This window comes from Musca autumnalis, unplaced genomic scaffold (genome assembly GCF_047663935.1).
Source record: "Musca autumnalis isolate F117 unplaced genomic scaffold, ASM4766393v1 scaffold_1, whole genome shotgun sequence".
Lineage (NCBI taxonomy): Eukaryota > Metazoa > Arthropoda > Insecta > Diptera > Muscidae > Musca > Musca autumnalis.
In genome coordinates this window covers 80,318,868-80,345,849 of record NW_027411644.1, presented here as the reverse complement: position 1 = coordinate 80,345,849, position 26,982 = coordinate 80,318,868, and the positions used below count along the sequence as shown (strand labels likewise).

Sequence of the window (26,982 nt, the reverse complement as noted above, 5' to 3'; positions counted from 1 at the left end):
TTTCAAGTTATTACAGGACATGAATTAATTTTTTTTTTTTTTTTTTGATATACTACACCTTTTGCGGTGGTGGTTTTAATTCTAGCTAAGAGTTTGGAACATAGCATGATATTGACCGGCAGAAAAAAATTACTTTAAAAATCCACGCTAAAAGGTCGAAGGGTGTCAGAAAAAATTTACTTTAAAAATCCACGCTAAAAGGTCGAAGGGTGTCAGAAAAAATTTACTTTAAAAATCCACGCTAAAAGGTCAAAGGGTGTCAGAAAAAAATTACTTTAAACATCCACACTTATGGGTCAAAGGGTGGCAGAAAAAATTACTTTAAAATCCAATCGTATGGGTCAAAGGGCTGCAGAAAAAAATTACTTTAAAAATGCACGCTTATGGGTCAAAGGGTGGCAGAAAAAATTACTTTAAAAATGCACGCTTATGGGTCAAAGGGTGGCAGAAAAAATTACTTTAAAATCCAATCGTATGGGTCAAAGGGATGCAGAAAAAAATTACTTTAAAAATCCACGTTTATGGGTCAAAGGGTGGCAGAAAAAATTACATTAAAAATCCACGTTTATGGGTCAAAGGGTGGCAGAAAAAATTACATTAAAAATCCACGTTTATGGGTCAAAGGGTGGCAGAAAAAAAATACTTTAAAAATCCACGCTTATGGGTCAAAAAGTGGCAGAAAAAATTACTTTAAAAATCCACGCTTATGGGTCAAAAAGTGGAAGAAAAAAATTACTTTAAAAATCCTCGCTTATGGGTCAAAGGGTGGCAGAAAAAAATTACTTTAAAAATCCACGCTTATGGGTCAAATAGTGGCAGAAAAAAATACTTTAAAAATCCACGCTTATGGGTCAAAGAGTGGCAGAAAAAAATTACCTTAAAAATCCACGCTTATGAGTCAAATGGTGGCAGAAAAAAAAATACTTTAAAAACCCACGCTTATGGGTCAAAGGGTGGCAGAAAAAAATTACTTTAAAAATCCACGCATATGGGTCAAAGAATGGGGAAAAATTACTTTAAAATCCACGCTTATGGGTCAAATAGTGGGAGAAAAATTACTTTAAAATCCACGCTTATGGGTCAAAGAGTGGGAGAAAAAATTACTTTAAAAATCCACGCTTATGTGTCAAAGAGTGGGAGAAACAATTACTTTAAAATCCACGCATATGGGTCAAAGAATGGGGAAAAATTACTTTAAAATCCACGCTTATGGGTCAAAGAGTGGGAGAAAAAATTACTTTAAAATCCACGTTTATGGGTCAAAGAGTGGGAGAAAAAATTACTTTAAAATTCCACGCTAATGTGTCAAAAGATGGCCGCAAAAAAATACTTTAAAATCCACGCTTATGGGTCAAAGGGTGACAAAAAAATTACTTTAAAAATCCACGCTTATGGGTCAAAGAGTGGCAAAAAACTACTTTAAGAATCGATGCCTATGGGTCAGATGTTGGTTAAACAAATATTTTTTTAATCCTCGTTTATATTTTGTATAATATTCTACCTTATCCACACTGTTCTTTTCAATGGCTTAAAAAGAAAATGTCTTCCCTTCAATCACCAGCAAAGCAATTTAATTTCAACAAATTGTGGCAATTTTCTTTAATATTAAAAAAGTTTTTAATTTTTTTTTTTTTTTTTGTATTCTTTATTGTAATTTTATTTCTCCTTTTCATTCATTTCTTATAGCATTTCCCGTGGCTCTAAATACGTGGAACGTGGCAATGAACCACGTTTGGTTATCTACAACGTGACATACGACTATCAAGGTGAATATGAATGCCATGCCACAAATTACATCAATGGCCAGGAACGAGTGGTCATATCAGATCCGGTTTCGCTGCAAGTTGTTGGTAAGTTGTTCACCAAAAAGTGAAAAAAAAATAATTGAAATAACAGGATGTGCAAATATCTGTGAGTATGTCGATCGGTGTGTGTGCGTGAATGTTGAGTGGCTGCGTGTAAAAGAACGCGGGCAGAAACAAAATAAAACGAATTGTGAAAAATGCCAAATTCTACTTATTTCCATGGAAATTTAATAACAGAGAATGTGGATGTGCTTCACGAAATTCCACATAACTTAATGAAAAAATTATTGAAATGTTCTTTGTCCATATAGAGCGAGGTTATAGAAGATTTAATGGTATTTTACAGCGCTTCATTGATCTGTTATGCTTTTAAATAAATAATATTTTTATTACTTTGTGGCAGAAAATTAAGAAGGTGGGTAATGATAGCTGGGAACTTGTTTTCCTGCAAGGAGGAAAATTATTAATTCTCAACGAAAATCTACATATTCTAAGAAACTGAAAATGGGTTCATTGGAGTAAACGATAATTTGTCAAGCTTGTGTGAAACAAAAACCTAAAAATTCATTGTTTCTGTGCTAGGGTTGAAGATATCTTCATGACCTAGAAACAGAGGTACAAAGGTACAAACGTAAAACTGTAGATCAACAAACCTATCAGCCAGCCCTGACTTGCATTCACATCCATTGCAGCAGAAAAACGCCACCTACAAAGGCAAACACGGTTGTACCAGAGTTATGATCAGGACGATAAAGCCGTCTTTGGGCTTGAATTGACAGCTCGAAATCCAACACTTGGTTTGTATTTGGATTGCAATAACACTCAGCTAAACCCACTCACCTACACACATACATTTGTTACCATAACATACCAGCAAACCAATCGTACGGACATCGTACGAAATCGGAACAAAATTCGGACGATACGTCCGATATCTGATCCGAAATCGTACCGATATCTTAACGAAATTTGTATAAAGTGGTTGAGATAATTTCGGAACGAAATGTCGGAGCATCGTCGGATCGATTTCGGTCCGATTTCATAACGAAATCTGAAGAAAATCCTTGGGAAATTCGGAAAGGAAATTTCTTTCCGAAATCAGAACGAAATCGGCACAAAATCTGAACTATTTCCTCTCCGAAAAATCGTTTTGAAAACGGAACGATAATATCGATTACTTTTGTAAAAATTAAATATCGACAGATAGTTTTGTCTATCGATATTATCGGACAAACTTAAAGTTCATTGAAATAAATAGAAACTTCGCAGTTTTTGGATGTGTGAGAGTAAGTCCGTAGTTACACGTACAATTTTTTTCGGAAAAGTAAAATGTATTTAATAAATTTTTTGGAATGAAATATGGAAAATATCTAATATTAGGAATATCGATAGTTTGCCATCTATAGTCCGAAAGGCTTGTGGTCCAAAGGGTGGCAAAAAAACTACCTTAAAAATCCACGCTCATGGGTCAAAGAGTGGCAAAAAAATGACTTTAAAAATCCACGCTCAGAAATTAATTACTTTAAAAATTCAGACCTATGGGTCAGAGTTTGGCAGAAATAAATTACTTTAAAAATTCAGGCCTATGGGTCAAAGGATGGCAGAAAAAAAATTACTTTAAAAAATCAGGCCTATGGGTCAGAGGGTGGCAGAAATAAAATACTTTAAAAATTCAGGATAATGGGTCAAAGGGTGGCAGAAAAAAAATACTTTAAAAATTCAGGCCTATGGGTCAGAGTGTGGTATAAATAAAGTATGTATTTTAAAAATCCACGCATATGGGCAGATGGTGGCAGAAAAATTTACTTTAACAATCCACGCTTATTGGCAGATGGTGGCAGAAAAATTTACTTTAAAAATCCACGCTTATGGGTCAAAGGTGGCAGAAATAAATTACTTTAAAAATCCACGCTTATGGATCAGGAGGTGGCAGAAAAAAATACTTTAAAAATCCACCCTTATGGGTCAGAGGGTGGCAGAAAAAATTAATTTGAAAATCCACGCTTATGGGTCAAAGGGTGGCAGAAAAAAAATTATTTGAAAATGCACGCTTATGGGTCAAAGGTGGTAGAAAAAAACCACCTTCAAAATTTACGCTTATGGGTCAGAGAGTGTCAGAAAAAAATTAAATTAAAAATCCACGGTTATGGCAGATGGTGGGAGAAAAAAATTACTTAAAACATCCACGCTTATGAGTTAAAGGGTGGCAAAAAAATTACTTAAAAAAATCCACGGTTATGAGTCAAAGGGTGGCAGAAAAATATTTACTTTAAAAATCCAAGCCTATGGGTCAAAAGGTGGCAGAAAAATGACTTTAAAAATCCGCGCTTATGGGTCAAAGTGTGGCAGAAAAAATACTTAAAAATCAAGGCTTATGGGTCAAAAGGTGGCACAATAAAATTAATCTAAAAATCCACATTTATTGGTCAGAGGGTGGCAGAAAAAAATACTTTACAAATCCAAGTTTATGGGTCAAAAGGTGGCAGACAAAATAACTTAGAAATCTACACTCATGGGCAGATGGTGGCAGAAAAAAATACCTTTAAAATTTACGCTTATGGCAGAACAAAATTAATTTAAAAATCCACACTTATGTGTCAGAAGGTGGCAGAAAAAAATAACTTTAAAAATCCAGGTTTATGGGTCAGAGGGTGTCAGAAAAACTTACTTTAAAAATCCAAGCTTTGGGCAGATGGTGGCAGAAAAAAATTACTTTAAAAATTCACGCTTATTGTTCATAGGGTGGCAGAAAAAATTACTTTAAAAATCCACGATTATGGGCAGATGGTGGCAGAAAAAAAATTACTTTAAAAATCCACGCTTTGGGTCAGAGGGTGGCAGAAAAAAATACTTTAAAAAATTAATTGTGCAAAATTTCAACAAAAGCATAGACATTCCCGCCATTTTCATTTACAAATTAATGGTGATGACAAATAACCCAAGTCTTGAAATGAAATATCGAAAATATCTAATATTGGGAATATCGATAGTTTGCAGCTATAGTCCGAAAGGCTTACGATACCACTTGTAGAGATGTTAAAATACTTAAGAAATGTAGGTAGACATTACGCTGAGGGAAAAAAATTTTATTGTCCTGGCCAGGGTTTGAATCAAGTGCAAGGCGATCGTACTTACCACTGTAACACGATGGCTCCCATAGGGTTAGAGGTTTGTTAAAGCATTCGTATTCTCAGAAAGTCTGAACTTGTGCCAAAAAATGTGTACTGCTGTTATAGAGTCAGAGGAGGTCTTAAACTGCACTTTTCCGAAATTTTGTGTGAGAGGTAACCAAAGGAGTGGACCGATATAGCCCATATTCGAACCTGATATGTGTATCGTAGAATTATTTGCATGGGCAAAGTATTGACCAAATCGGTTACTCCCTTCGAGAGTTATCCTGCGAATAATTTTAGCGGGAGAGTAAGAGTGTACCGATGTTGTCCATCTTCGAACTTCATCTTAAAGTTTGGACAAAATATTACGACAGCCAAATTGTGATTGATCCGACCGTGCGCTCCAGCCAGACAGAGTGAAACGACAGGTTCCCTCCGGTGGCTGGGATAGTTCGCAGGTGTTTAGAGTCTGCCACAGAAAAGTGGAAAGACCGAGACTTTTATTTTTTGCCTTTTATTGTTTGTTTTTCTTTGAGAGCACATACTTATATGATGTCTAATACTACACAAAGGGGCCGGGTTTCCGTCGCTCGTGACCAGGCTAAATTCACCTAACGGCTCGTCGTTGCCAATTTAGTCTTCACGGGAGAGGCCGGGCTAAGTTCTCCGGATATGAGGCTGCGTGTGAGGCCTGGATAAGTTCTCCGTAGGCTTAGTGGAGGAACTGGATAAGTTCACCCCTACCGTCCTAGTCCTCACGGGAGACCTGGCTAAGTTCTCCGTAGGCTTAGTGGGGAACCTGGATAAGGTCACCCCTACCGGCCTAGTCTTCACGGTATACATGGATAAGTTCTCCAAATAGGTGGGCTATGTGGGAGACATGCGTAAACTCTCCGTAAGCTTAGTGGAAGACCTGCATAAATTCTCCATCTATTTTGGCCTAGTGGAAGACCTGAATAAGTTCTCCAAATAGATGAGCTAAGTGGGAGACCTGATTATATTCTCCGTAGGCTTAAATGGAGATCTGGTAAAGTTCACACCTACTGCCCTAGTCTTCACGGGAAAACTGGATAAGTTCTCCAAATAGATGGGCTTAGTGCGAGACCTGGGTAAGTTCTCCATAGGCTTAGTGGGAGACCTGGGTAAGTTCTCCATAGGCTTAGTGGGAGACCTCCAAATAGACAGATTAAGTGGAAAACGGAGTATGTTTTCCGTTATAAAAATTACTTTAAAAACCCACGCTATGGTTAAAAGGGTGGCAATAAATTACTTTAGAGACCCACGCTTATGGTTAAAAGGGTGGCAATAAATTACTTTAGAAACCCACGCTTATGGTTAAAAGGGTGGCAATAAATTACTTTAAAATCCCACGTTTATGGGTCAAAGGATGGCAGGAAAAAATTACTTTAAAATCCACGCTTATGGGTTAAAAGGTGGCAGAAAAAAATTGCTTTAAATATCCAAATAATTTTAAAAATCCACGCTTATGTGTTAAAGGGCGACAGAAAAAAAAAATACTTTAAAAATCCACGCTTATGGGTCAGAGGGTGGCAGAAAAAATTACTTTAAAATCCACGCTTGTGGTCCAAAGATGCCAGAAAACCCCAATTTTAAAAATCCGCGCTTATGGGTCAAAATGTGGCAGAAAAAATTACTTTAAAAAATCCACGGTTAGGGTCAAAGTTGGCAGAAAATTTTATTTTAAAAATCCGTAGTCTTAGATATCTGGACAAGATCACCGAACAGGTGGCCTAAGTGGAGCACTCCAGGGGGTATGGGAAGGATTGCCTGAAGGAGAAGACACAGGGGTTTCGCACAATTCAAGGAGTCTGGGGAAGATCACGTCAACAAGAACCCCCCCCCCCCCCCCCCAAGAGTTAAATACACTTCAAGAAGTCTGGGAAAGGATTTCATGGTCACCACTCTGACTTGCCTGGTGATTAGGCTGATATCCACAATATATGAAGTTCGTAGCAAGAACTCCTCGAGCGCACTTGTTATGTACACGTTAGCTTTTCACTGACAGACAGGCGGACATTGCTAAATCGACTCCAAATTGTTTCGGAGTCGGGGTCTGAAACCATTTTTTCGATTAGGCACATTTTGGGTATATGAAAAGGTATATACACTCTTTCACTTAAAGGCTGAGGGTTAAATAAGCAGCAATTGTCGGTTTTGCAGTCGGACACACACTACTACCGTGTTGCAAAATTTTAAGGAAATAACCCATTATTGTCCAGCCTACTGGTAGTGTAGAATTTTCCTTCTTTACATTAGCTTGTGCCAGACTATGCAAATTTTCATAAAAAGGTTTTGAGCTTATGGGTAAGAAGGGAGAAAGGGAGCTCCTTCAACTCCGCTTTCTCCTAAAAGCAAAAATATTTTCATGTGTTATTTTCAGAGTCTTGCACAAGAGTTATTATAGAATGGGTTATTCGGTTCATGTGGTTTCCAAATGTTTGCTGGGAACATACATTCCACTATCCGCAAGCCATAGGCGCGTCCACTAGCATTCAGCTGAATATCGACGGGTGTCCGCAGGCACATGTAAACTAAAAACTTTTAACGGGCGTTAAAGGGACCTGCCTTGATCAAACCTTGGGGGAAGTGCCCAAGAAAAACCCTTGCTATATTAATGTTATTAGGACTTTTCCGTGGTATCTTTTATCAACATGGGGCTAATAGTAGTGATTTTAAAATATACTCACAAATATTTTTTATTTATTTTATTTCAAATATTTATTATAATAAAAAATTAAAATAAAATTATGTAAAAAATATCACTAGCATCTAAGGCTATCGGCTAACGCACAAATATATTCTATATTTTTATATAATACTTTTTATCTTTCCATGTAAAAATTTGCTAACATTTCCCCTCTCATCTCTCGTCTCTCTTCCTTATTTCAGGTGCTCCACAAGTTTTACGTCTGCATCCCTCAATGCACACCGTGTTGGTGAAAAGAGGCGATCCAGCGTCATTGACATTGGTTGTTTGTGCTGATCCAAGACCACAACGTGTGGCCTGGGAATGGGGTTCGTTGCGTTTGGATGCTGGTTCCTCTATTGGTAAGGCCAAAAAACACAACACACACCTGAAACAACCATGTGACTCAAAACTAATATAAAAATGTGTTTTTAAATTTTATTTCATGTTTTTTTTGTTCTTACCATTGGATAATGGACGACAATGTTGGACCACAAATGAAACACCACCATTTTCTCCACCACCATCACCATGGTCGTTGACAACACAATATTTGTTGAATGTGAATGGACATTGGTTACATGGAAATTGCAATGTTTCGGGAATTTTCATGGAAATTCACGGTGTTATCTAAATATGTGATGCTGTTTGATTTGAATGGATTACCGAATGACAATCTAATATTAAATAAATGAATTTTTGGTTTACATTACAACGAATTAAATTTCATATCCTTTACATGTGAATGGAATGTTTTGCAAATTGAAATTATTTACATGGACACCCAAACACACATATTTACATACAAACGCAATTGTATGCCCTTAAAACTTGCTTATTTTACATGATGACGATGATGATGTAATGGATGATGACTACAAATATAATGGCTGGCCATGATGCCAATGATAACGCTTTGGGATATTTTTGGTTTGATTCGGAACCATGTAATGCCTCTAACCAAATATTGTCATTACTGCTACTGGCGGCTACCACAACCAACCAACCAACAACGACAACTTTACATGTTGACCACTAATTAACGAATTTCTGGCGGCCACATATTTGCAACACGGTCATGCACCACAAATGCGAATAATAATTATCCGGGGTGAAAATCAAAATGATGAACATCATACTCGTCATTAAAATCATCACGGCGATGACCATTATCTTCATGTTGCGTATTAACAAAATATTTGTGTTACATGTTGCTGGGGACATCTATGCTTTGCCATACTACCACTACCAACCGACCGGATGTCTATTTTCCCATACAATTGTCTGTGGGACACATTTCAAATTGTCGCCGGGTTATTTGTTGCCACTGCCGCTTAATTATGTCAATTGGAATTTGTAATGGAATTGATTACATTTACGACATATTATTTAAACATGGTCTAACTTTCACTCTCTCTCTCTCGCTGACATAATCATAAACATAACCTTAAATGATTTAATGGCGGGACCACAAAAACTATTTCCTTTCTATGTCATACACATCATTACAACCACATACCCACACACACACACAAACACATTGTAATGGACTTTCCACTAACTCCAACCTAACATTCATTGTTCATTCATCCACCCATCCATCAATCCTTCTATTTAACTTTTGTCAATCACTCACCTGATATGAATGCCCCGATGCCATGATGCTACTTTGGTTATTTTGTTTGTGTTCGTTGTTGCTTTTTCCTTTTTCTTTCTTCTATTCCACAGACCGTTTTCGTGCCGATGATTTGCTACAAGATTCACGAGAGGATTGCTATCTATCGACACTGCACATCCATCATGCCACCGAACATGATGCACGTCCTTATTATCTGGTTGTGGAAAATGAACGTGGCACCGATCGTCATGCCATACAATTGAATGTGGAGGGTACGTTTACAGGTGCAGAAAAATCATGTTTTTTATTATCTTTGTGTCTGTGTTTTTTAAAACATGAATGTCTATGTATGTACGTGTATGCATTTTAACTTGTATATATGTGTAGCTGTGTATAAGTATAACATTATTCCAACTAACCATGAATTAAAAAAAAAAAACTAACAGAAAGAGCCCTAACAAGTCTGACATACATAAAGGAATTTTTAATATTTATACAAATTGCACGTCTCTCAAATATAATATGCAACGGCATGATATCTGTGTATGTACATTCTCTTTTATATGAATATCATGACACAACAACAACAATATTGTTGCATACAATGAAACACATAATCAAGTAAGCAAAAATGTAATTAAGATTTATTGTGTGATAATAACTCGAATAGAAATCTGCAATGACAACAACAAAACAATAACATTCCTCGGAATAAAATAAGTAACATTGAGGGACTATTGGTGAAGCTAAAACTCATTTCTGGGAAAAATAAACACTTGTTACAGGGACGAGTGGTGCCTTCATTTAAGACAGGGAGTGAAATTATAGTTAATTGATAACAACGTACAACACAAAAAATAATTACAAGATAATTCGGCTAGATTATGAAAGAGGACCGAAAAAAGAAGACACGTGTATCGGCGTTTTGAAAGTTTACGTCGGGAAATAACCTAAATAGGTGTGGCAAGTTCCGCCCTTTTCTACAGGTTTTGAAATATTCGACATCAGATTCCATGGAATCCTTGCATTTTAGGTATAAAGTTTCTTTGACAATATTGCTGACAACAATGTGGGGTATCTTTTTATGGAAAAATTTAATCCTCATGCGAGTCACTAAACGGGTCTTGTTGGTTCCTTTTTTCAAAAACGTTTAAAAACTCCTTCAAAATGTGATCGTATAAGATCAAAATATTCTACAAAATTATTTGTCATAAAATTTTACTATAGGTCCCCAAAACTCTAAATCGCACCTAAGCGCCAGGAATCTGCCAAAAGTAAAATCACGTTTTAGGGTTAATGTTGTACTTTATTTGAATTGGTTAAGTTATGTCCCATAAAACTTTATTCTAGATAGAAGTCGTCAAAGACAAAATTCAATATAAGTCGCCGAATAAATGAAATATGTATTTACAATATGTATCAAGAAAATATATACATCAAAATTGTCAACAAAACACACCCATATTTTTTGAATAAATTTGTTTTGTTCTTTTTTCGAGTTGATGCATGTAAGTAACATGAAATTTAGTTTTAGACGAAAGCGGTAAAAGGAAGAAATATTCTCTACAAAATTTCACTATAAGCTCCAGAACAAACTAGATATCTAAGTAAAATACTTTGCTAAGAAAATGGCGTTTCAAAATTAGATGTTATAGGTTGAAATTATTTGTTAAATTTTTAGACTCTTAATTAAAATTTATTCCATGCTGAGTCAAAATCTCATAAAATATTTCACTTTTCGGGGATTGTGTCAAAAGATGAAATGTTCCAAATCAAATGTCATTATGAGTCTCTGAACAAAAGAAATTTGTAGCTATAATATTTAACATCTTCAGAAGCTTTCGCTTTTTATACCCTCAGCCTTTAGGCTAAAGAGGGTATTTACACTTTGATACGACCAAAAATGTGCCTCATCGAAATAATGGTTTTAGACCCCAAGTATGTTTGTACGATATCCGTTTCAGACAATTTTGAGTAGATCTAGAAATGTCCGTCCGTCTGTCTGCCTGTCTGTCTGTCAGTCTGTCTGGCTGGCTGGTGCGCACGATAACTCTCGAACGGATCAATCGATTCGGTTCAAATTTTGGGTATCGAAATATTTTGTCCAGATTCGATTTAAGTTCGAAGATGGGCCATATAGGTCCACTCCTTCAGGTACCTCCCCCACAAATGTTCAAAAATTGTCGCAAAACTTGTGAGCACGATAACTCTTGTAGGGAATAACCGATTTGGTCCATACTTTGCACGTCGTGTAATTTCTACCAAACTTAGATTAGGTTCCAATATGGACTCAATCGGTCCACTCCTTCGGGTACCTCCCACACAAAATTTCGGAAAAGTTCAGTTTAGGACCTGGTCTCGAATCGCTTTGATTTTTGTTTACGCAAGTTGTATTCGCTGTCCTCTATACGACGCTGTAAGTTTCATTAGGGGCAAGTCCATACTTCCTGAGAAAATAGCCTGAAAGTTACAAAAAACCCTATGACACCGTGTGTACTGGTTGGAGCGCAAGATAACTCTCGAACGGATCTGCCGATTCGGTCCAAAATTTGGCTTTCGTAATATTTTGTCCAAACTTAGTTCATGTTCAAAGATGGATTATATCGGTCCACTGCTTCCGGTACCTCCCCCACAAAAGTTCGAAAATGTTCGGAAAATTTGTGCGTGCGATAACTCTTGAAGGGAGTAACCGATTTGGTCCATACTTTGCACATTATGAAATTTCTACCAGACTTAGATGAGGTTCCAATATGGACTCAATCGGTAAACTCCTTCGAGTACCTCCCACACAAAATTTCGGAAAAGTTCAGTTTAGGAACTGCTCTCGAATCGCCTTGGTTTTTGTTGTACCATCTTGTATTCACTGTCCCCTATACGAAGGTACAAGTTTTCTCGGGGGCAAGTCCATACTTCCTGAAAATATAGCCTGAAAGTTGAAAAACAAACCCTATGACACCACGTTTATGGGTGGAAGCGCAAGATAATTCTCGAACGGAAATGCCGGTTCCGGCCGAAATTTGGCCTTCGTAATATTGTTTCCAAACTTAGTTTAAGTTCGTAGATAAGCCATATCGGTCCACTCCTTCAAAAGTTCAAAAATATTCGGAAAAATTGTGGGCACGTTAACTCATGATGGGAGTGACCGATTTGGTCCATACTTTACACATTCTCATAATATCTACCAGATATAGATCAGGTTCGAATATGGACTATATTTGTCCACTCCATCCCGTACCTCCCACACAAAATTTTGGATAAGTTCACTTTAAGACCTTCTATTGAATCACTTTGATTTTTGTTGAAGCAACTTACATTCGCTGCCTCAATTAAGATGGTAAAAGTTGTTTCAGGGGCAAGTCCATACTTCTTGAGAAAACAGCCCGAAGGGTGTAAAAACCCCCTATGGCACCCCCATGGTCTATGTCGGTCCATTCCTTTAAGTACCTTTTCAGCAAAATTTTTGAACTTTAATCCTAATCAACATTTTTGGCGGTTCATACGACCAAAATTTTGAAACCCCCTAAATACATAAGTTTCTTGTGAAAAAAAGTGTTTCAATTTGCACAGGCTGAGGGTATATCTCTGTCGGCAAAGCCGACTGATACTTTTTTACTTGTTTTTGAATAAATTTGTTTTGTTCTTTTTTCGAGTTGATGCATGAAAGTAACATGAAATTTAGTTTTAGACGAAAGCGGTAAAAGGAAGAAATATTCTCTACAAAATTTCACTCTAAGCTCTAGAACAAACTAGATATCTAAGTAAAATACTTTGCTAAGAAAATGGCGTTTCAAAATTAGATATTATAGGTTGAAATTATTTGCTAAATTTTTAGACTCTTAATTAAAATTTATTCCTTGCTAAGTCAAAATCTCATAAAATATTTCACTTTTCGGGGATTGTGTCAAAAGATGAAATGTTCCAAATCAAATGTCATTATGAGTCTCTGAACAAAAGAAATTTGTAGCTATAATATTTAACATCTTCAGAAGCTTTCGCTTTTTATATATGATTTAGGACCATATTCTACCGTTTTTATTCACATTTTCATTATCTGCGGTCACAAAACATATTTTATTGATGTTTTTTCATAATAATTTTTTTCAGAACTGTTTTTGAAATATCTTTGGTGAAAATATATACATATAGTGAAAATATTGATAACCCATATCGGACTTTGTAAAATTACGTATTTTAATACTATAAACTAAAATAACGTCATCAGGATAAGTTATAGGTTCCTGATATTGTATGCGAAAATGCGGGGATAATCTACTGCTATTGTCCCGGGAATATATCTAACATACGAGTCCTAACATCCATAACTTTGGCATAGTCCTAAATATTATAATGATGGCAGCTACTCCTGCTCTGACAAAAGTGTTGCGTAGGAGGTACTTGAAGGAATGGACCGACCATTATTAGATAGCGGAATTTTATGCAACCCTTATTTTTGGTCCGATTCACTTCAAATTTTGGGGCTGGGCATATCTTTGGCTTCTGATTAAAATGCAATCGAAACGTATGACATATGCAAAATTATGCAAAATGCATAAATTTTGCATATGCACATATTATGCATTTTACATATTTTCTTATGCAACAAATATTTCAATAATAGGCACTAAACTATTTGTGTGCACAATTTTTCTGTTTAAAATTCTCTTCAAGTCAATAAAATAGAGAAATGTATATCAGGTGGAAAGTTTTATACCCCCAAGGAAGACTAACTACCAAATTTCTGTCATTTCGGTGGGATATTGAAGCCACCACCTTTAAAATACCGAAAACCGGGAGGTCGAAAGTTTTATAGCCCCAACGAAGACTAACTACGAAATGTTCGTCATTTCGGTGGGATATTGAGGCCACAACCTTCAAAATACCGAAAATCGGTTACCGTTTTATGGGGGCTATATGAAGACGTGGACCTATACCGACAAATTTCAGTTGGAATGTTTTATAGCCACAACGAAGACTTAACACAAAATTTCAGTCATTTCAGTGGGATATTCAGGCCACCACTCCTTGCATTGCTCATTTTATGCAAATATGTAAACATACATACATATGTCAAAATATGCAAAAATTTCTGGGCCTAATTCGTTTTATTTTGTGATAAAACGAGTTTGTGTCTAATTAGATTTTCTCTACGATCATCCTAACCATATATGCATATGCACAGGATTCCGCAGTCTATCCATTATGGAAGTGGATCTTATTTAGAGAGTCATATCCTTTCGATAGATATCGCGCCCACGTTTATCTATACTGATGTCATTGTATAACAGATACAGCTCGGGGTTCATACGACGTCGATATTCACCGTCAGCGCAGATTGGCCCGTAGATCTTTCGAAGAATTTTTCTCTCAAACACTGCTTGCGCAAGTACCCAGGCTTCGGAACTATACATCAGCACGGGTAGTATCAGTGTTTTTAAAGCATTGTTTTTGTTTGACGAGATGTGGCCTTGTTTATAAACTGCTTACTTAAGCCAAAGTAGCATCTGTTGGCCAACACAATTTCACAACTGATGTCGTTTGTTGTGTTTACGGCGGTGCCGAGGTATACGAAGTCTTTTACTACCTCAAAATTATAGGAACCAAATTCCACTGTTGGTCCTAGCTCTATGGACCCAATGCGCGTCGACACCATCAACTTTGTCTTTCGCCGTTTACTGCCAGACCCACTTTTGCTGATTCTCCTTCGTCGTTCCATGATGTCAATGTCATCAGCATGGCTATTGGTGTAAATTGTGCCATTTCTTTTAACATTTGCCTCTCGTATAACCTTTTCCAGCAGGATGTTGAATATTTCACACGAAAGGCTGTCTCCTTGCCTGAAACCTCTTTTGTTACTGAATTGTTTAGAGAGGTTCTTTCCTATGTCATGTGAGGACCTAGTATCGGTTAAAGTCATCTTTCAAAGCCGAATGAGCTTTGCGGGGATACCAAATTCAGACATGGCTTGGAATACCTGCCTTATAATCGACAAAAAGCTGGTAGAAGTCGATCTGCATCTCTTGTGTCTCCTCCAGGATTTGCCACTGGGTAAATATCTGGTCAATAGTGGAGTTGCCAGGTCTAAAGCCGCATTGGTATGGTCCAATTATTTTATTGATCATGTAACGAAACCGCTGTCCTAAACTCCGTTCCGGCCTTGCTCAGGGAAAATGGGAGGGTTTTTTTGGACTGCCGGTTACATAATTTATTTTAAAGAAGATAGTGAATTTAGATAGAGGAAGTTAAAGAAAATATGAACGAAAGGACGTCGAGATATTATATGATAATGTTTACGCAGATTACCTTATGTTTCATCATTAATAATGCGATATTTAGTTAAATTTCATGATTAACAATAACATTTATATTCTTCAGTGTATATATGAAACAATATGAAACAAGTGGATATAACTAGGAATATTTCAATGCCACAGATGGTGGTCTTAAATAGATTGAAATTAAGATGTTTTAGTGTATAATGTTAAAATTGTTAGATTTAAGTGTAATAAAATATATGAGATTAACTTACTTATTTCTTTATTTTTCTGCCATGAAGCGATCGCTGCATCGTAGATGTAGGATTAAATGTTGAAACTAATAATATTAATAGTGATAGTATGTGGAAATGGTGTACTAAATTATTAAATCTATGGTATGAAGGGTCCAAACATTCACAATGATATGGCGTTGCACAATCGTTACTTGAAATTTGCATGTAGGAGGAATGTGATGGTGAAGTTTTGTATTTCCGGAAGATTTGATTCAGTAACGTTGACGTGATTATTTTCCAAAAATCTTTTAAATTCAAAAATCGAATATTGCATAAATTGATGACTTCAGGGATTTACAAATTTCAGGGATTTACAAATTTGAAGAATATTGGTCCATTGAATGGCGTGAAGTTTGATAGCAAAAATCTTCCTCAGAGACGTACAGCCAAATATGCACATCAATCTTCTTTAAATTAAAATTCTTTCCCAAATGCTTATAGGAATACGCGCAGGACACTTTTATTTCAGCAGATTTTTGATGAGGAAGAACAATGGATGTGCGATTTCTTATTCGGTCAATTGCTAAATTTTGTTATCTTCAATTGGATAATTGATGTTAATCTTCGATGGCGTTCACAAAAAATGTTTAATTTAAAAAAATAACTTTTAAATTTAGCTTCTTATATTTTCGATATAATTTTCCGAATTAAAACAATTTCTATCAAAAGTTTTGAAAGCTCAATTTTTTTATATTTCAAACGAACTATGTTTTTTTCCAAAATTTTATTTACTTGTTGTCTTTTCACAAAGTGTAACGTGGTAAAGAGCCACAATCATAGGCTTTATTCGTTCGCATAATATCCCTGACAATATCTTCCAATCGTCGGGTACGCGTTCTTCCTGCCAGATGGTGCTAACTAGCTGATGCATACCAGGGACGTAGCCAGGATTTCATTTCGGGGGGGGCCCAACTGACCAAAATTTTGAAAGTTCATTTTAGCGAAAATGTCTTATTTAGCAAAGATGTAAACCTTATTTTAGACTTATTTTACTGATGAAAACATTTTCATTACTATTTTTTAATTCAAATGGCGTAAGACTTCTTGGCCAATTTTATATTGTTTTTAGAACTTTTTTGGCAATATGTCACAGTTAATATATGGTCAAAACAATGAATATATATTAATAATCCCATCTATTTTTGGGCGTATGATTTATCAAATAATTCACAACTACAGTAAATGTTATGAAATTCAGTGATATAACTTCGGTAAGACCAAAAGAAAGTGAATACAATCGGAAAACCTTAGAAAGGCCGAGAACTAATGCTGAGCAATAGTTAGTCTATCCATCAAGAAATTCTAGCGCCTAATCTTAAATTCTTTTAAGATGAAAATATAACACCCAATCTAAGGACTATGCCTGTATATATTCTTTTAGCAAAAATCCATGAACACAATTTTTCCCAATCTACATTTTTTATACTCTCAGCCTTTAGCCAAAATGTGCCTCATCAAAATGATGGCTTTAGGGCCAAAGTGTGTTTGGAAGAACACGGTGTGCCTTAACCAAATTTTAACGGAAGGTGCTTACACCTGGGAAGTTTTTGCAGATTCTGAAACTACAATGCTCATATATGAGAAATATGAAGAAACAAAAAAAATAGCCGGAGGGATTTTCAAATAAATCGCGATTTAAGTTCACATTTTTAGGGGTTCTTTAGGTTTTCGCGATTTTGCTTGGAAACCGCGAGTCCTATGTGAATGGGCCTAAAGAAAATGTTGTAGATTGACCTTAATGATATTTTCGTAGGTTTTACCGTTTTTGAGATATAGAAGTTCAAATTGAGACAATGCACTGACTGTATCGCATCCTTATAAAACAATGTCATTACTGCAATTTCTCAAATTAAACTTATATATATCTTGAAAATGGTACAACCTAGGAAAAAATAAATCATCCAGTATTGTAGAGAATTTTCACAGCTACATTTTCTTTACACTCATTTTGATGAGACTTGCGGTTTCCAAGCAAAATCGTGAAAACCTAAAAAAAACCCTTAAATTGTGAATTTTGATCGCGGTTTATTTAAAAATCCCTCCGGCGATTTTTTGGTTGTTTTTTATTTTTCTTATCTATGAACATTGCTGTTTCAGAATCCGCGAAATCCCATGTGTAAGCGGTTTTCATTAAATGTTAGTTAAGGCGCACTGAGCATGATATTGTTTTATAAGGGGGCGATACAGTCAGTGCATTGTCTCAATTTGAACTTCTATATCTCAAAAACGGTAAAACCTACGAAAATATCATAAAGGCCAATCTTGTGGAGAATTTTCACAGCTACAACATTTTTTACATAGAACACGCGGTTTCCAAACAAAATTGTGAAAACCTAAAGAACCCCTATAAATGTGAACTTAAATCGCGATTTATTTGAAAATCCCTCCGGCGATTTTTTTGTTTCTTGATATTTCTCATCTATAAGCATTGTAGTTTCAGAATCTGCAAAAACTTCCCAGGTGTAAGCACCTTCCATTTAAAATTTGTTAAGGCGCACCGTGAGAAATCTTGGAGTCGATTTAGCTATGTCCGTTCGTCTGGGTAGCTGCCTGGAGAGCACGATAATTCTCAAACAGATCAACCGATTCGGTCCAAAATATGGCCTTCGTGATATTTTGATCAACTTCGAAGATGGGCCATATCTATTCTTTCGGCAAACTTCCGCAGAGTATTTCAAAAAAATTAAGCGAAGTGCAGTTTAAGTCCTCCCTGGATAAGCTGTGTAAGCTTAAGACCTCAATGGTCATGGCTTTACTTCTTTATGCTAATAATTTAGTTATAAGTAAAAATATGTAATAAATACATTAATAAATAAAATAAATACATTAATACATAAAAATATGTAATAAATACATTAATAAATAAAAATAACTCTCTGGAAACGCTTTGCTTTTTTGCAACAAGTGTTCTCGGGGCCCCTATTACTACACTACAAGTTTTTCAGAGGCAAGTCTATACTTCCAGAGAAAATAGCCCGAAAGCTGTGAAGAACGCCTAAGGCAATCATGTGTAGTGGAGAGTGCGCACGACAACGTTCGAACCGGATACAACGTTGGTCCAAACTTTATTTATCGCAATCATTCAGCGAGCCTTATATATACAAAATTCGAAGATGGTGCTTTTCGGTCTACTTCTTCCGGTATTTTCCCCCCAAATTTCAAGAATTTTAGCTAAAGTGGTATGTGCAAGTTTTCTTGAACGGAGCAACAGATTTGGTGCAAACTTTGATGTAGTAATATTTTTTCCAAACTTAGTTTTTTCTCGAAAATGGGCCATTCTGGGGAACCTCCCTCACAAACCTTCAAAATAGTTGTTTAAGTTCAGTTTAAGGTCTATTTGAGGATCTTTAGAAATTTTTACTGAAGGTATTCCTTGTGTTTAGAGCGGTATTATGTTTTTCCTGGGCAAGACCATATTTCCTGACATAAGGGTCAAAAGGTGAAAACTATACTGCTGCGAACTGGAATGACTGGTGGGCGCAATATAAACATTTCTGAAATTCCGCGTTGATCCGGAGATATAGCATCAGAATCGGAGGTACCTGCAAAAAAATTTATATTTTTTATGCAAATATCTATAGAATGGTAACAGATGATGTCTCCAAATTTTGGAAGTGTGCAGGAATTTTGTCTAGATATAAATTTTCCAAATTATATTGAAATCGGTTTAGATTTGGATATAGCTCCCATATATATATTCGTCCGATTTCGTGTATTTGATGCACCAAACACGCTTTATATACCCGATTGTAATAAAAGTTGGAATGAGTGACGAAAATTGGCCTACAAATATTTATTTTACTTTATATTTTTGAAGTAAGACTCATCTTAATCACAGATTTTTTTGTTTTAAAATTTTAAAAACAACAAGATTTTTAAATGGGGTAGTTAAAATTTATTTTCTTTAGGGAAGGGCAGAGAATACTAGTTTCGTCCAACGCCACTTGGACTCATCAGTTCTCTTAGTTCTTTGCATTGCAGCAAAGAACTCTTCCCCAATTTTATGACGACTCGAGCTCAAGAATAAATGTGACCGACGAATTCGTTTAAATGCGAATTCAACAGAAACATTCAAAAACTCTCGTAGCCGCATATTTTACATTATTCGAAGTGGCAAAGCGTACCGGGTTCAGCTAGTAAAATATAAACATTGACCTCAAGCTCAATAATCTTGATTTTATTAACATTCGAAAGGTCGAACAAAACATAAAAATCGACAGAAAAATCCTTTGTCCAATAGACATTTACGACACTGCGGTGGAACAGAAATTATATCATAAAAAATGGTTCATATAGGGTAATCATTGCAAATTTGAAACATAATAAAGAATTTGTAATTGTTATGAATTTCAAAACAGTTTATTATAAAAACGTGTTAGGGAAAATATACAAACACTTAAAACCACAAAGATTAAGCAGCGGTTTTATCTTTTGTTGTTGAATTTCTCTTATAAAAATTTCAAAAACAAAATATCGCAAACATTTTTTTCAGGATGTTGTTTATTAGCCAAAGTGTTGGATGTAATATGTTACAAACGTTAAATAAATAAATAGAAATAAACGTTTTGTTCTGAACTCAGTAACACTTACAGTCAGCCTAAAATTCCAATTAAACGCTTAAACAAAACATTAAAACTTAAGAAGAACTATGCATAAAATTTCTCAATAAGCCTAACTTGTTCATTATTTTTATATTTTCAAATATGTTGGACAATAAGTATACCAATGTAGTTAAATAATTCTCTGTAATACTTCAACTACTTTACATATTTCTTGAACAATTTATAACAGTTTAAAATTTTACTCAAAAAATGTGTAACATAAGCTAATATCCTATGGGAACTAAAATCATTTCGGGGGGGCCCCTGGCTACGTCGGTGATGCATACACCTTATCAGCGTGTCGCCTCCGGTTTTGAACAGCTCGGCTGGTAAGCCATCGGCTCCTGCTGCCTTATTATTCTTTAGCCGGTTTATTTCTGACTTTACCTCATCTTGGCTGGGCGGTATACATTCAGTACCATCTTCTGGGATTGGATCTGTGGTATCTTCGTCGTCTTCGCTGCTATTGGACACCAACAGTTTGGAAAAATGCTCTGAGCACGCTATCTCTATCAGTTACCAAATTACCTGGTAAATATATTAGGATGTGTAAAGTATGGACCAAATCGGTCACTCCCTTCAAGAGTTATCGTGGCCACAATTTTTCCCAACATTTTTTAACTTTTGGGGGAAGGTACCTGTAGGAGTGGACCGATATGGCTTATCTTCGAACTTAAACTAAGTTTGAACAAAATATTACGAAGGCCAAATTTTGGACGGAATCGGCAAATCCGTTCGAGAGTTATCTTGCGCTCCTACCACTACACACGGTGTCACAGCGGCTTTTTGCAACTTTTAGGCTATTCTCTCAGGAAGTATAGACTTGCCCCTGATGAAACTTGTGCCATCGTATGGGGGGCAGTGAATACCAGTTCTTACAAAAAAAATTAAAGCGATTCGAGAGCAGTTCCTAAACTGAACTTTTCCGAAATTTTATGTGAGAGGTACCCGAAGGAATGGCCCGATTGAGCCCATATTGTAACTTTATTTAAGTCTGGTAGAAATTTCATGATGTGCAAAGTATTGACCAAATCGGTTACACCCTTCAAAAGTTATTGTGCGCACAAATTTTCCGAACATTTTCGAACTTTTCTGGCGGAGGTACCGGAAGGAGTGGACCGATATAACCAATCTTCGAACTTAAACTAAGTTTGGACAAAAAATTGCGAAAACCAAATTTTAGACGGAATCGGTTGATCCGTTTGAGAGTTATCGTGCGCTCCAGCCAGCTAGACAGACAGACGGACCGACATGGTTAAATCAACTCCAAATTGTATGAAACGGATTTTGTCGAAACATACTTGGGGTCTAAAACCATTATTTTCGTTAGCATAATTGCTGAGGGTATAAAAAAGCTTTGCCTTGTTTTTGGGTCAGCCTAGTACACACATTAAATACACAATTTAGTTTAAAAAGATTATCATTTTTAAAATAATTTGCTTTGTTTTGGACAAATTCCCTCATTATGTTTATGTGTGTGTGTGTGTAAAAATAAATAAATTAAAATAATGCGTATTATAAAATCTTTTATGTGCTTAAATATGCAGAAAAATATTGCGAACATTTATTCACATATTTAGATATTATTTAATTTTTGTTGTTTTGGGAATTTGTTTTCAATTTAATGGCTTAAATTTAGAGGTTAAATAAATATGCATTATTGTAATGAGATACTCATAAAGTGAAAACAAATATTGGACATTTTAAAAATTTATAAAAACCAATTTCATCATAAATTGATTTAATTGAAGGGAGAGGTAAATGTGGTGTTGAAATAACACACATGTATACTATTTTGGGATAATTAATTTTGGAAATATTTGAAAATATGTCTTGTATGAAGGGAAGTGGAAATTATAGTTGTTGGTAAATTGGACAATACGAATGACAATCAATGGGGTGTATTTCGGTAAATATTAAGGTCTAGGTGAACAATTATAATAATTATAATTATTGTTCAATTATTCAATTACAAACAAAACATTTATTCCTTAACTGTTTTTTGCCGATTGGAGCAGAGATCATTTTTAATTAATTTTATATTAATTTTGTTCGAGGTGAGCGTTAATGATCGAAGGTTGCAAAAGATGGAAATCACATAAGCAAGCTAAACTTTTTTCTTAATTTTTTTTACATATCATTAAAAGCTGATTCTGCCAAATGTTTTATAGAATAAAAATTAATCCATTATAGGAAATTCATTATTTTGATGAAATTAATTACTTTGAAAGCACAAAGAATTGTATTTTATTTTAATCATTTTATTTAATTTTTTACATAAAAATTACTATAAAGTTTTTTGGTATTAAAGAAAAATTCGAATTTATTCCACGTATCACGTGACCATGTGGTGTATAAGTAGTGACACAAATCATACGCCCACATACTCAAATACTTAGAAATCACTGAAAAACTACAACGCCGCTGCACATATGAGCAAAAAACGAAAACACTTAAAAATTTATTTGAAAAAAAAAATTGTTTTACAATCCCCGAAAGACCTCAAAGTATACTTTTAACAATTCCTACAAACTAACCCAGAAAAATACGCCATTTCATAATAATATAGTACTTTTTGGTAGTCATAACATATCCAGCATATGATATTATGCCCTCCCAAAAGATTTTTTATGGGATAATAGTTCTTTTCAATACGAAAAAAGGTGTTTTACTAAAATTAATTTTTTTGAAAACGAGAAGTTGCAAGAGACGGCTAGACAGTACTTTATTATTTTATTTAAATATTTAAATTCATACATAAATAAAAAAACAAAACTAAAATTATTTGGTTTTAAAGAAAAACCCCAAATTCATTGCACGTCCAATGTGTTGTATAAGTACTGATACTAATCATACGCCCACATACCCAAATACTTAGCAATTAATGAAAACCATCAAAAAGATTTCAAATCCTTGCAGAGAAATTTTGATAAAGTCTTTTTAACATCACTGAAGTATCGATAACAACCACTGAAATATTTAAAAATATTTCAAAATAATAGTTTGTTAGCAATTACACCAACCCAACTCGAATTCCATTGTATAAAAAGCATAAACATTTTTTGTACTGAAAATTGGCGAAAATATTAAATTTAAATTTAAATTAAATTAATTAATTAATGATCTCAAAATATATTTTTAAAAATTCCTACACACTAGTCTAGCAAAAAAGTCCCATTATCATTTAATGCGTTTATTTAGTAGTTTTTGGCAGCCATGCATCTACATCTTCTATTATGCCCTAACTAGGGAATGTTTCCTGCAACAAATGTTGTATTCATTATGGAAAAAGGACTTCATTAGTTTTTTAAGGAATTATTTAAATCTTTATCGTGAGCTTGTTTATGCCTCATTATTTGCCTCATTATTTTATTTTTATTAATTGTTTCATACAAATTACAATCAAGTTATTTGGTGTTAAGGGGTTGTGGCCACTTATTGAGCACGAAAAATTAAATTTTTCATGAATTTTTTACAAGAAATCTACCAAATTTGTTTACCATCGGAATCGAAAAAAATTTTTTTTTGAAAAATATTGCACAGTGTTTTGACAAATGGCCTCCTACGAAACACTGTTTTACTAAAATATCCATTTAAAAAAAATTGTGGAGTGTCAAAGTCAAAATTTCGATTTTAACTAAAAAATGAAAGAGTTTTTCGCCATAAAACCGTCAAAAAAATGTTTTTAAAAAAAGTCTCTCGCTTAAGTACAAGCTTTTTATATGTATAATATAAAACATACGAAGATCGGAAAGCAGTGGGTACCGCATTCAAAAATGCCATTTCGAGAAAACCGATTTTAAAACTTCGATGTTTCATACAAATCACAATGAATTTTCTCTTTATAACACTCATATTTCAGCTAATATTTGTCCGATCGGCTCGAAATTTTTTGCAACATATTTTACTCCACCTGTACTTTAAAATGAACCAATAACAAAACTTTCGTTTTTGTAAAATTTTTAAGTGCCCATAACCAATTAAAGGAAAGCCCGAATTTATTCCACGTACACTGTGGTGTACAAGGGCCCTCATACCCAAATAATTAGACAACGATGATAAACTATAATTCAATTTTATTAAAAGGTTTTACGATCTTTGTAGAGAAAATTTGTGAAAATATGGTTTCACAAACACGGTGCTCTTGAAACAAGTTTAAATGAAAGGTGCTTACACCGGGGAAGTTTTTGCGGATTCTGAAACTACAATGTTCATAGATGAGAAAAATCAAAAAACAAAAAAATCGCCGGAGCGCTTTTTAAATAAATCGCGATTTAAGTTGACATTTTTAGGGGTTGTTCAGGCTTTCACGATTTTGCTTAGAAACTGCAAGTCCTATCAAAATGGGAATAAAAAAAATGTCGTAGCTATGAAAATTCTCTACAAGATTGACCTTTACGGTATTCTCGTCGGCTTTACCGTTTTTGAGATATAGAAATTCAAATTGGGACAATTAAAATCTAATTCAATTCTGTATCGCCCCCTTATAAAACAATGTCATAAAGGGTGCGTCTTAACTAACTTTTAATGAAAAACGCTTACACAGGGGACGTTTTTCTGAATTCTGAAACAGCAATGTTAATAGATGAGAAAAATTCAAAAACAAGAAAAAATCGCTGTAGGGATTTTGAAATAAATCGCGGCCAAGATTCACATTTTTAGGTGTTTTTTAGGTTTTCACGATCTTGCTTGGAAACCGCAAGTTCAATCGAAATGGAGCTAAAGAAAATGTTGTAGCTGTGAAAATTCTCTAGAGGAATGACGTTTATGATTTGTTCTAAGGCTGTACAATTTTGAGATAAAGAAGCTTAGTTTACATTTTTAGTTTTTTTTTTTTGTTAGGGTTTCGCGATTTTGCTTGACTACGGCAAGTCTTATCGATATGGGACCTGAGCAAATCTTAAAGCTGTGAAAATTCTCTATAAGACTGGCTTAAGTAACTTATCCTAGGTTGTACCATTTTTTAGATATATAAGTTTAAGTTGGGAATTTGCAGTCATGTCATTGTTTTATAAGGGGGCGATACAGAATTGAATTGAATTTGAATAGTCCCAATTTGAACTTCTATATCTCAAAAACGGTAAAACTGACGAGAATACCATTAAGGTCAATCTTGTAAAGAATTTTCATAGATACAACATTTTCTTCAGTTCCATTTCGATAGGACTTGCGGTTTCTTATCAAAATCGTGAAAACCTAAGCAACCCCTAAAAATGTCAACTTAAATCGCGATTTATTTAAAAAGCGCTCCGGCGATTTTTTTTTTGTTTTTTGATTTTTCTCATCTATAAACATTGTAGTTTCAGAATCCGCAAAGACTTCCTAGGTGTAAGCACCTTCCATTTAAAATTGTTTAAAGAGCACCGTGCAAATTCATTGAACTCCAAAAACGATAACATTTACAAAATAATTTAAAAGTTTAAATATTCATTACAAGTGGGTGTCACTGTGGTGCAATGGTATGTGCACCCGCCTTGCACGCTGATGGTCGTGGGTTTGATTCCCCGGCCAGGCAACATCAACAATTGTCAACGGTGGCAAAATACCACTCAGTAGTTTTGGCGACATTTCCTAAGTATTTCAGCCAAGTGGTGTCTTAAGACACGCCGTTCGGACTCGGCGATAAACAGAAGGTCCCATATCATTGAGCTATTTTTATTATTCTTTACAACTCCACAAAAGACATTAAAAATATTTTAGCAATTCCTGCAAACTATACCAGCAAAAAGGTTCCATTACCAATTAATGAGTTTAGTTAGTAGTAGTTTTCGGAAACCACAGAAATGCCAACATCATCTATTATGCCTTCCCAAAGGAATGTTTCCTTGAATAAAGGTTATTTTCATTACGAAAAAAATACTGCATCAGTCTTTTAATGTAATTAATTTATATTTTTTTATATTAATATTTATATTTTATTAAAATTTTAACATAACAACAATACAATTTTAACAATTTGGTACTAAATGAAAGTCAGATCTTATTCGTTGTGCCATGTGGTTTATAAGTACTGACACAAATCATACGTCCACATACCCAAATTCTTAGAAATGAGAGGGTACAATTCATTGAGAATCTACAATTCTATTAAATCAAAGGATGTAAGATGTTTGCTGAGAAAATTTGCGAAAATGTTGTTTAAAAAATCGTGAAAAGAGCTTTTTCAAACACTCACGAAAATCTCAAAAAATATTTTTTTTCAATTATAAGTTTATACAGTACTTTTAGGCAACCATTTCCAAAGGAATATTTCATGGAATAATTTTTTTCCATCATTATAGTATTTAGGACCATGCCAAATACTTAGAAATCAACTAGTAAATTCGCCAATGATAATAAAGAAAAAATTCAAGAAAATCATTGGAAAAAAAACTCTTCAAAGATCTACAGCTGTTCTATAACAAAAACCATAGGATTTTTTGTACCCAAATATCCAATGAACACATTCAACGACAGCGGTGTGAAAAAATCGTTCTTTGATCTTGGTTTGAAAGAAATATTATCCTAATATGATTTAAATAAAATTGTCTCTTCTTCCAATTAAAATTAAGAAATATTTTTTATTTATAATTTCAAAAAAATTAACCTCCA

General features: G+C 34.7%; 1 protein-coding gene across 1 annotated transcript in view; it reads left to right on the top strand.

Annotated features, from left to right (window-relative positions):
* LOC141402034 (uncharacterized) overlaps positions 1-26,982 on the top strand; it is a 1,128,858-nt gene that overhangs the window by 866,358 nt on the left and 235,518 nt on the right. The window contains exons 12-14 of the mRNA XM_073982660.1: positions 1,687-1,850; positions 7,829-7,987; positions 9,354-9,515. Of these exons, the coding sequence (XP_073838761.1) occupies positions 1,687-1,850; positions 7,829-7,987; positions 9,354-9,515 (485 nt within the window). The remainder of the gene's footprint in view (positions 1-1,686; positions 1,851-7,828; positions 7,988-9,353; positions 9,516-26,982) is intronic.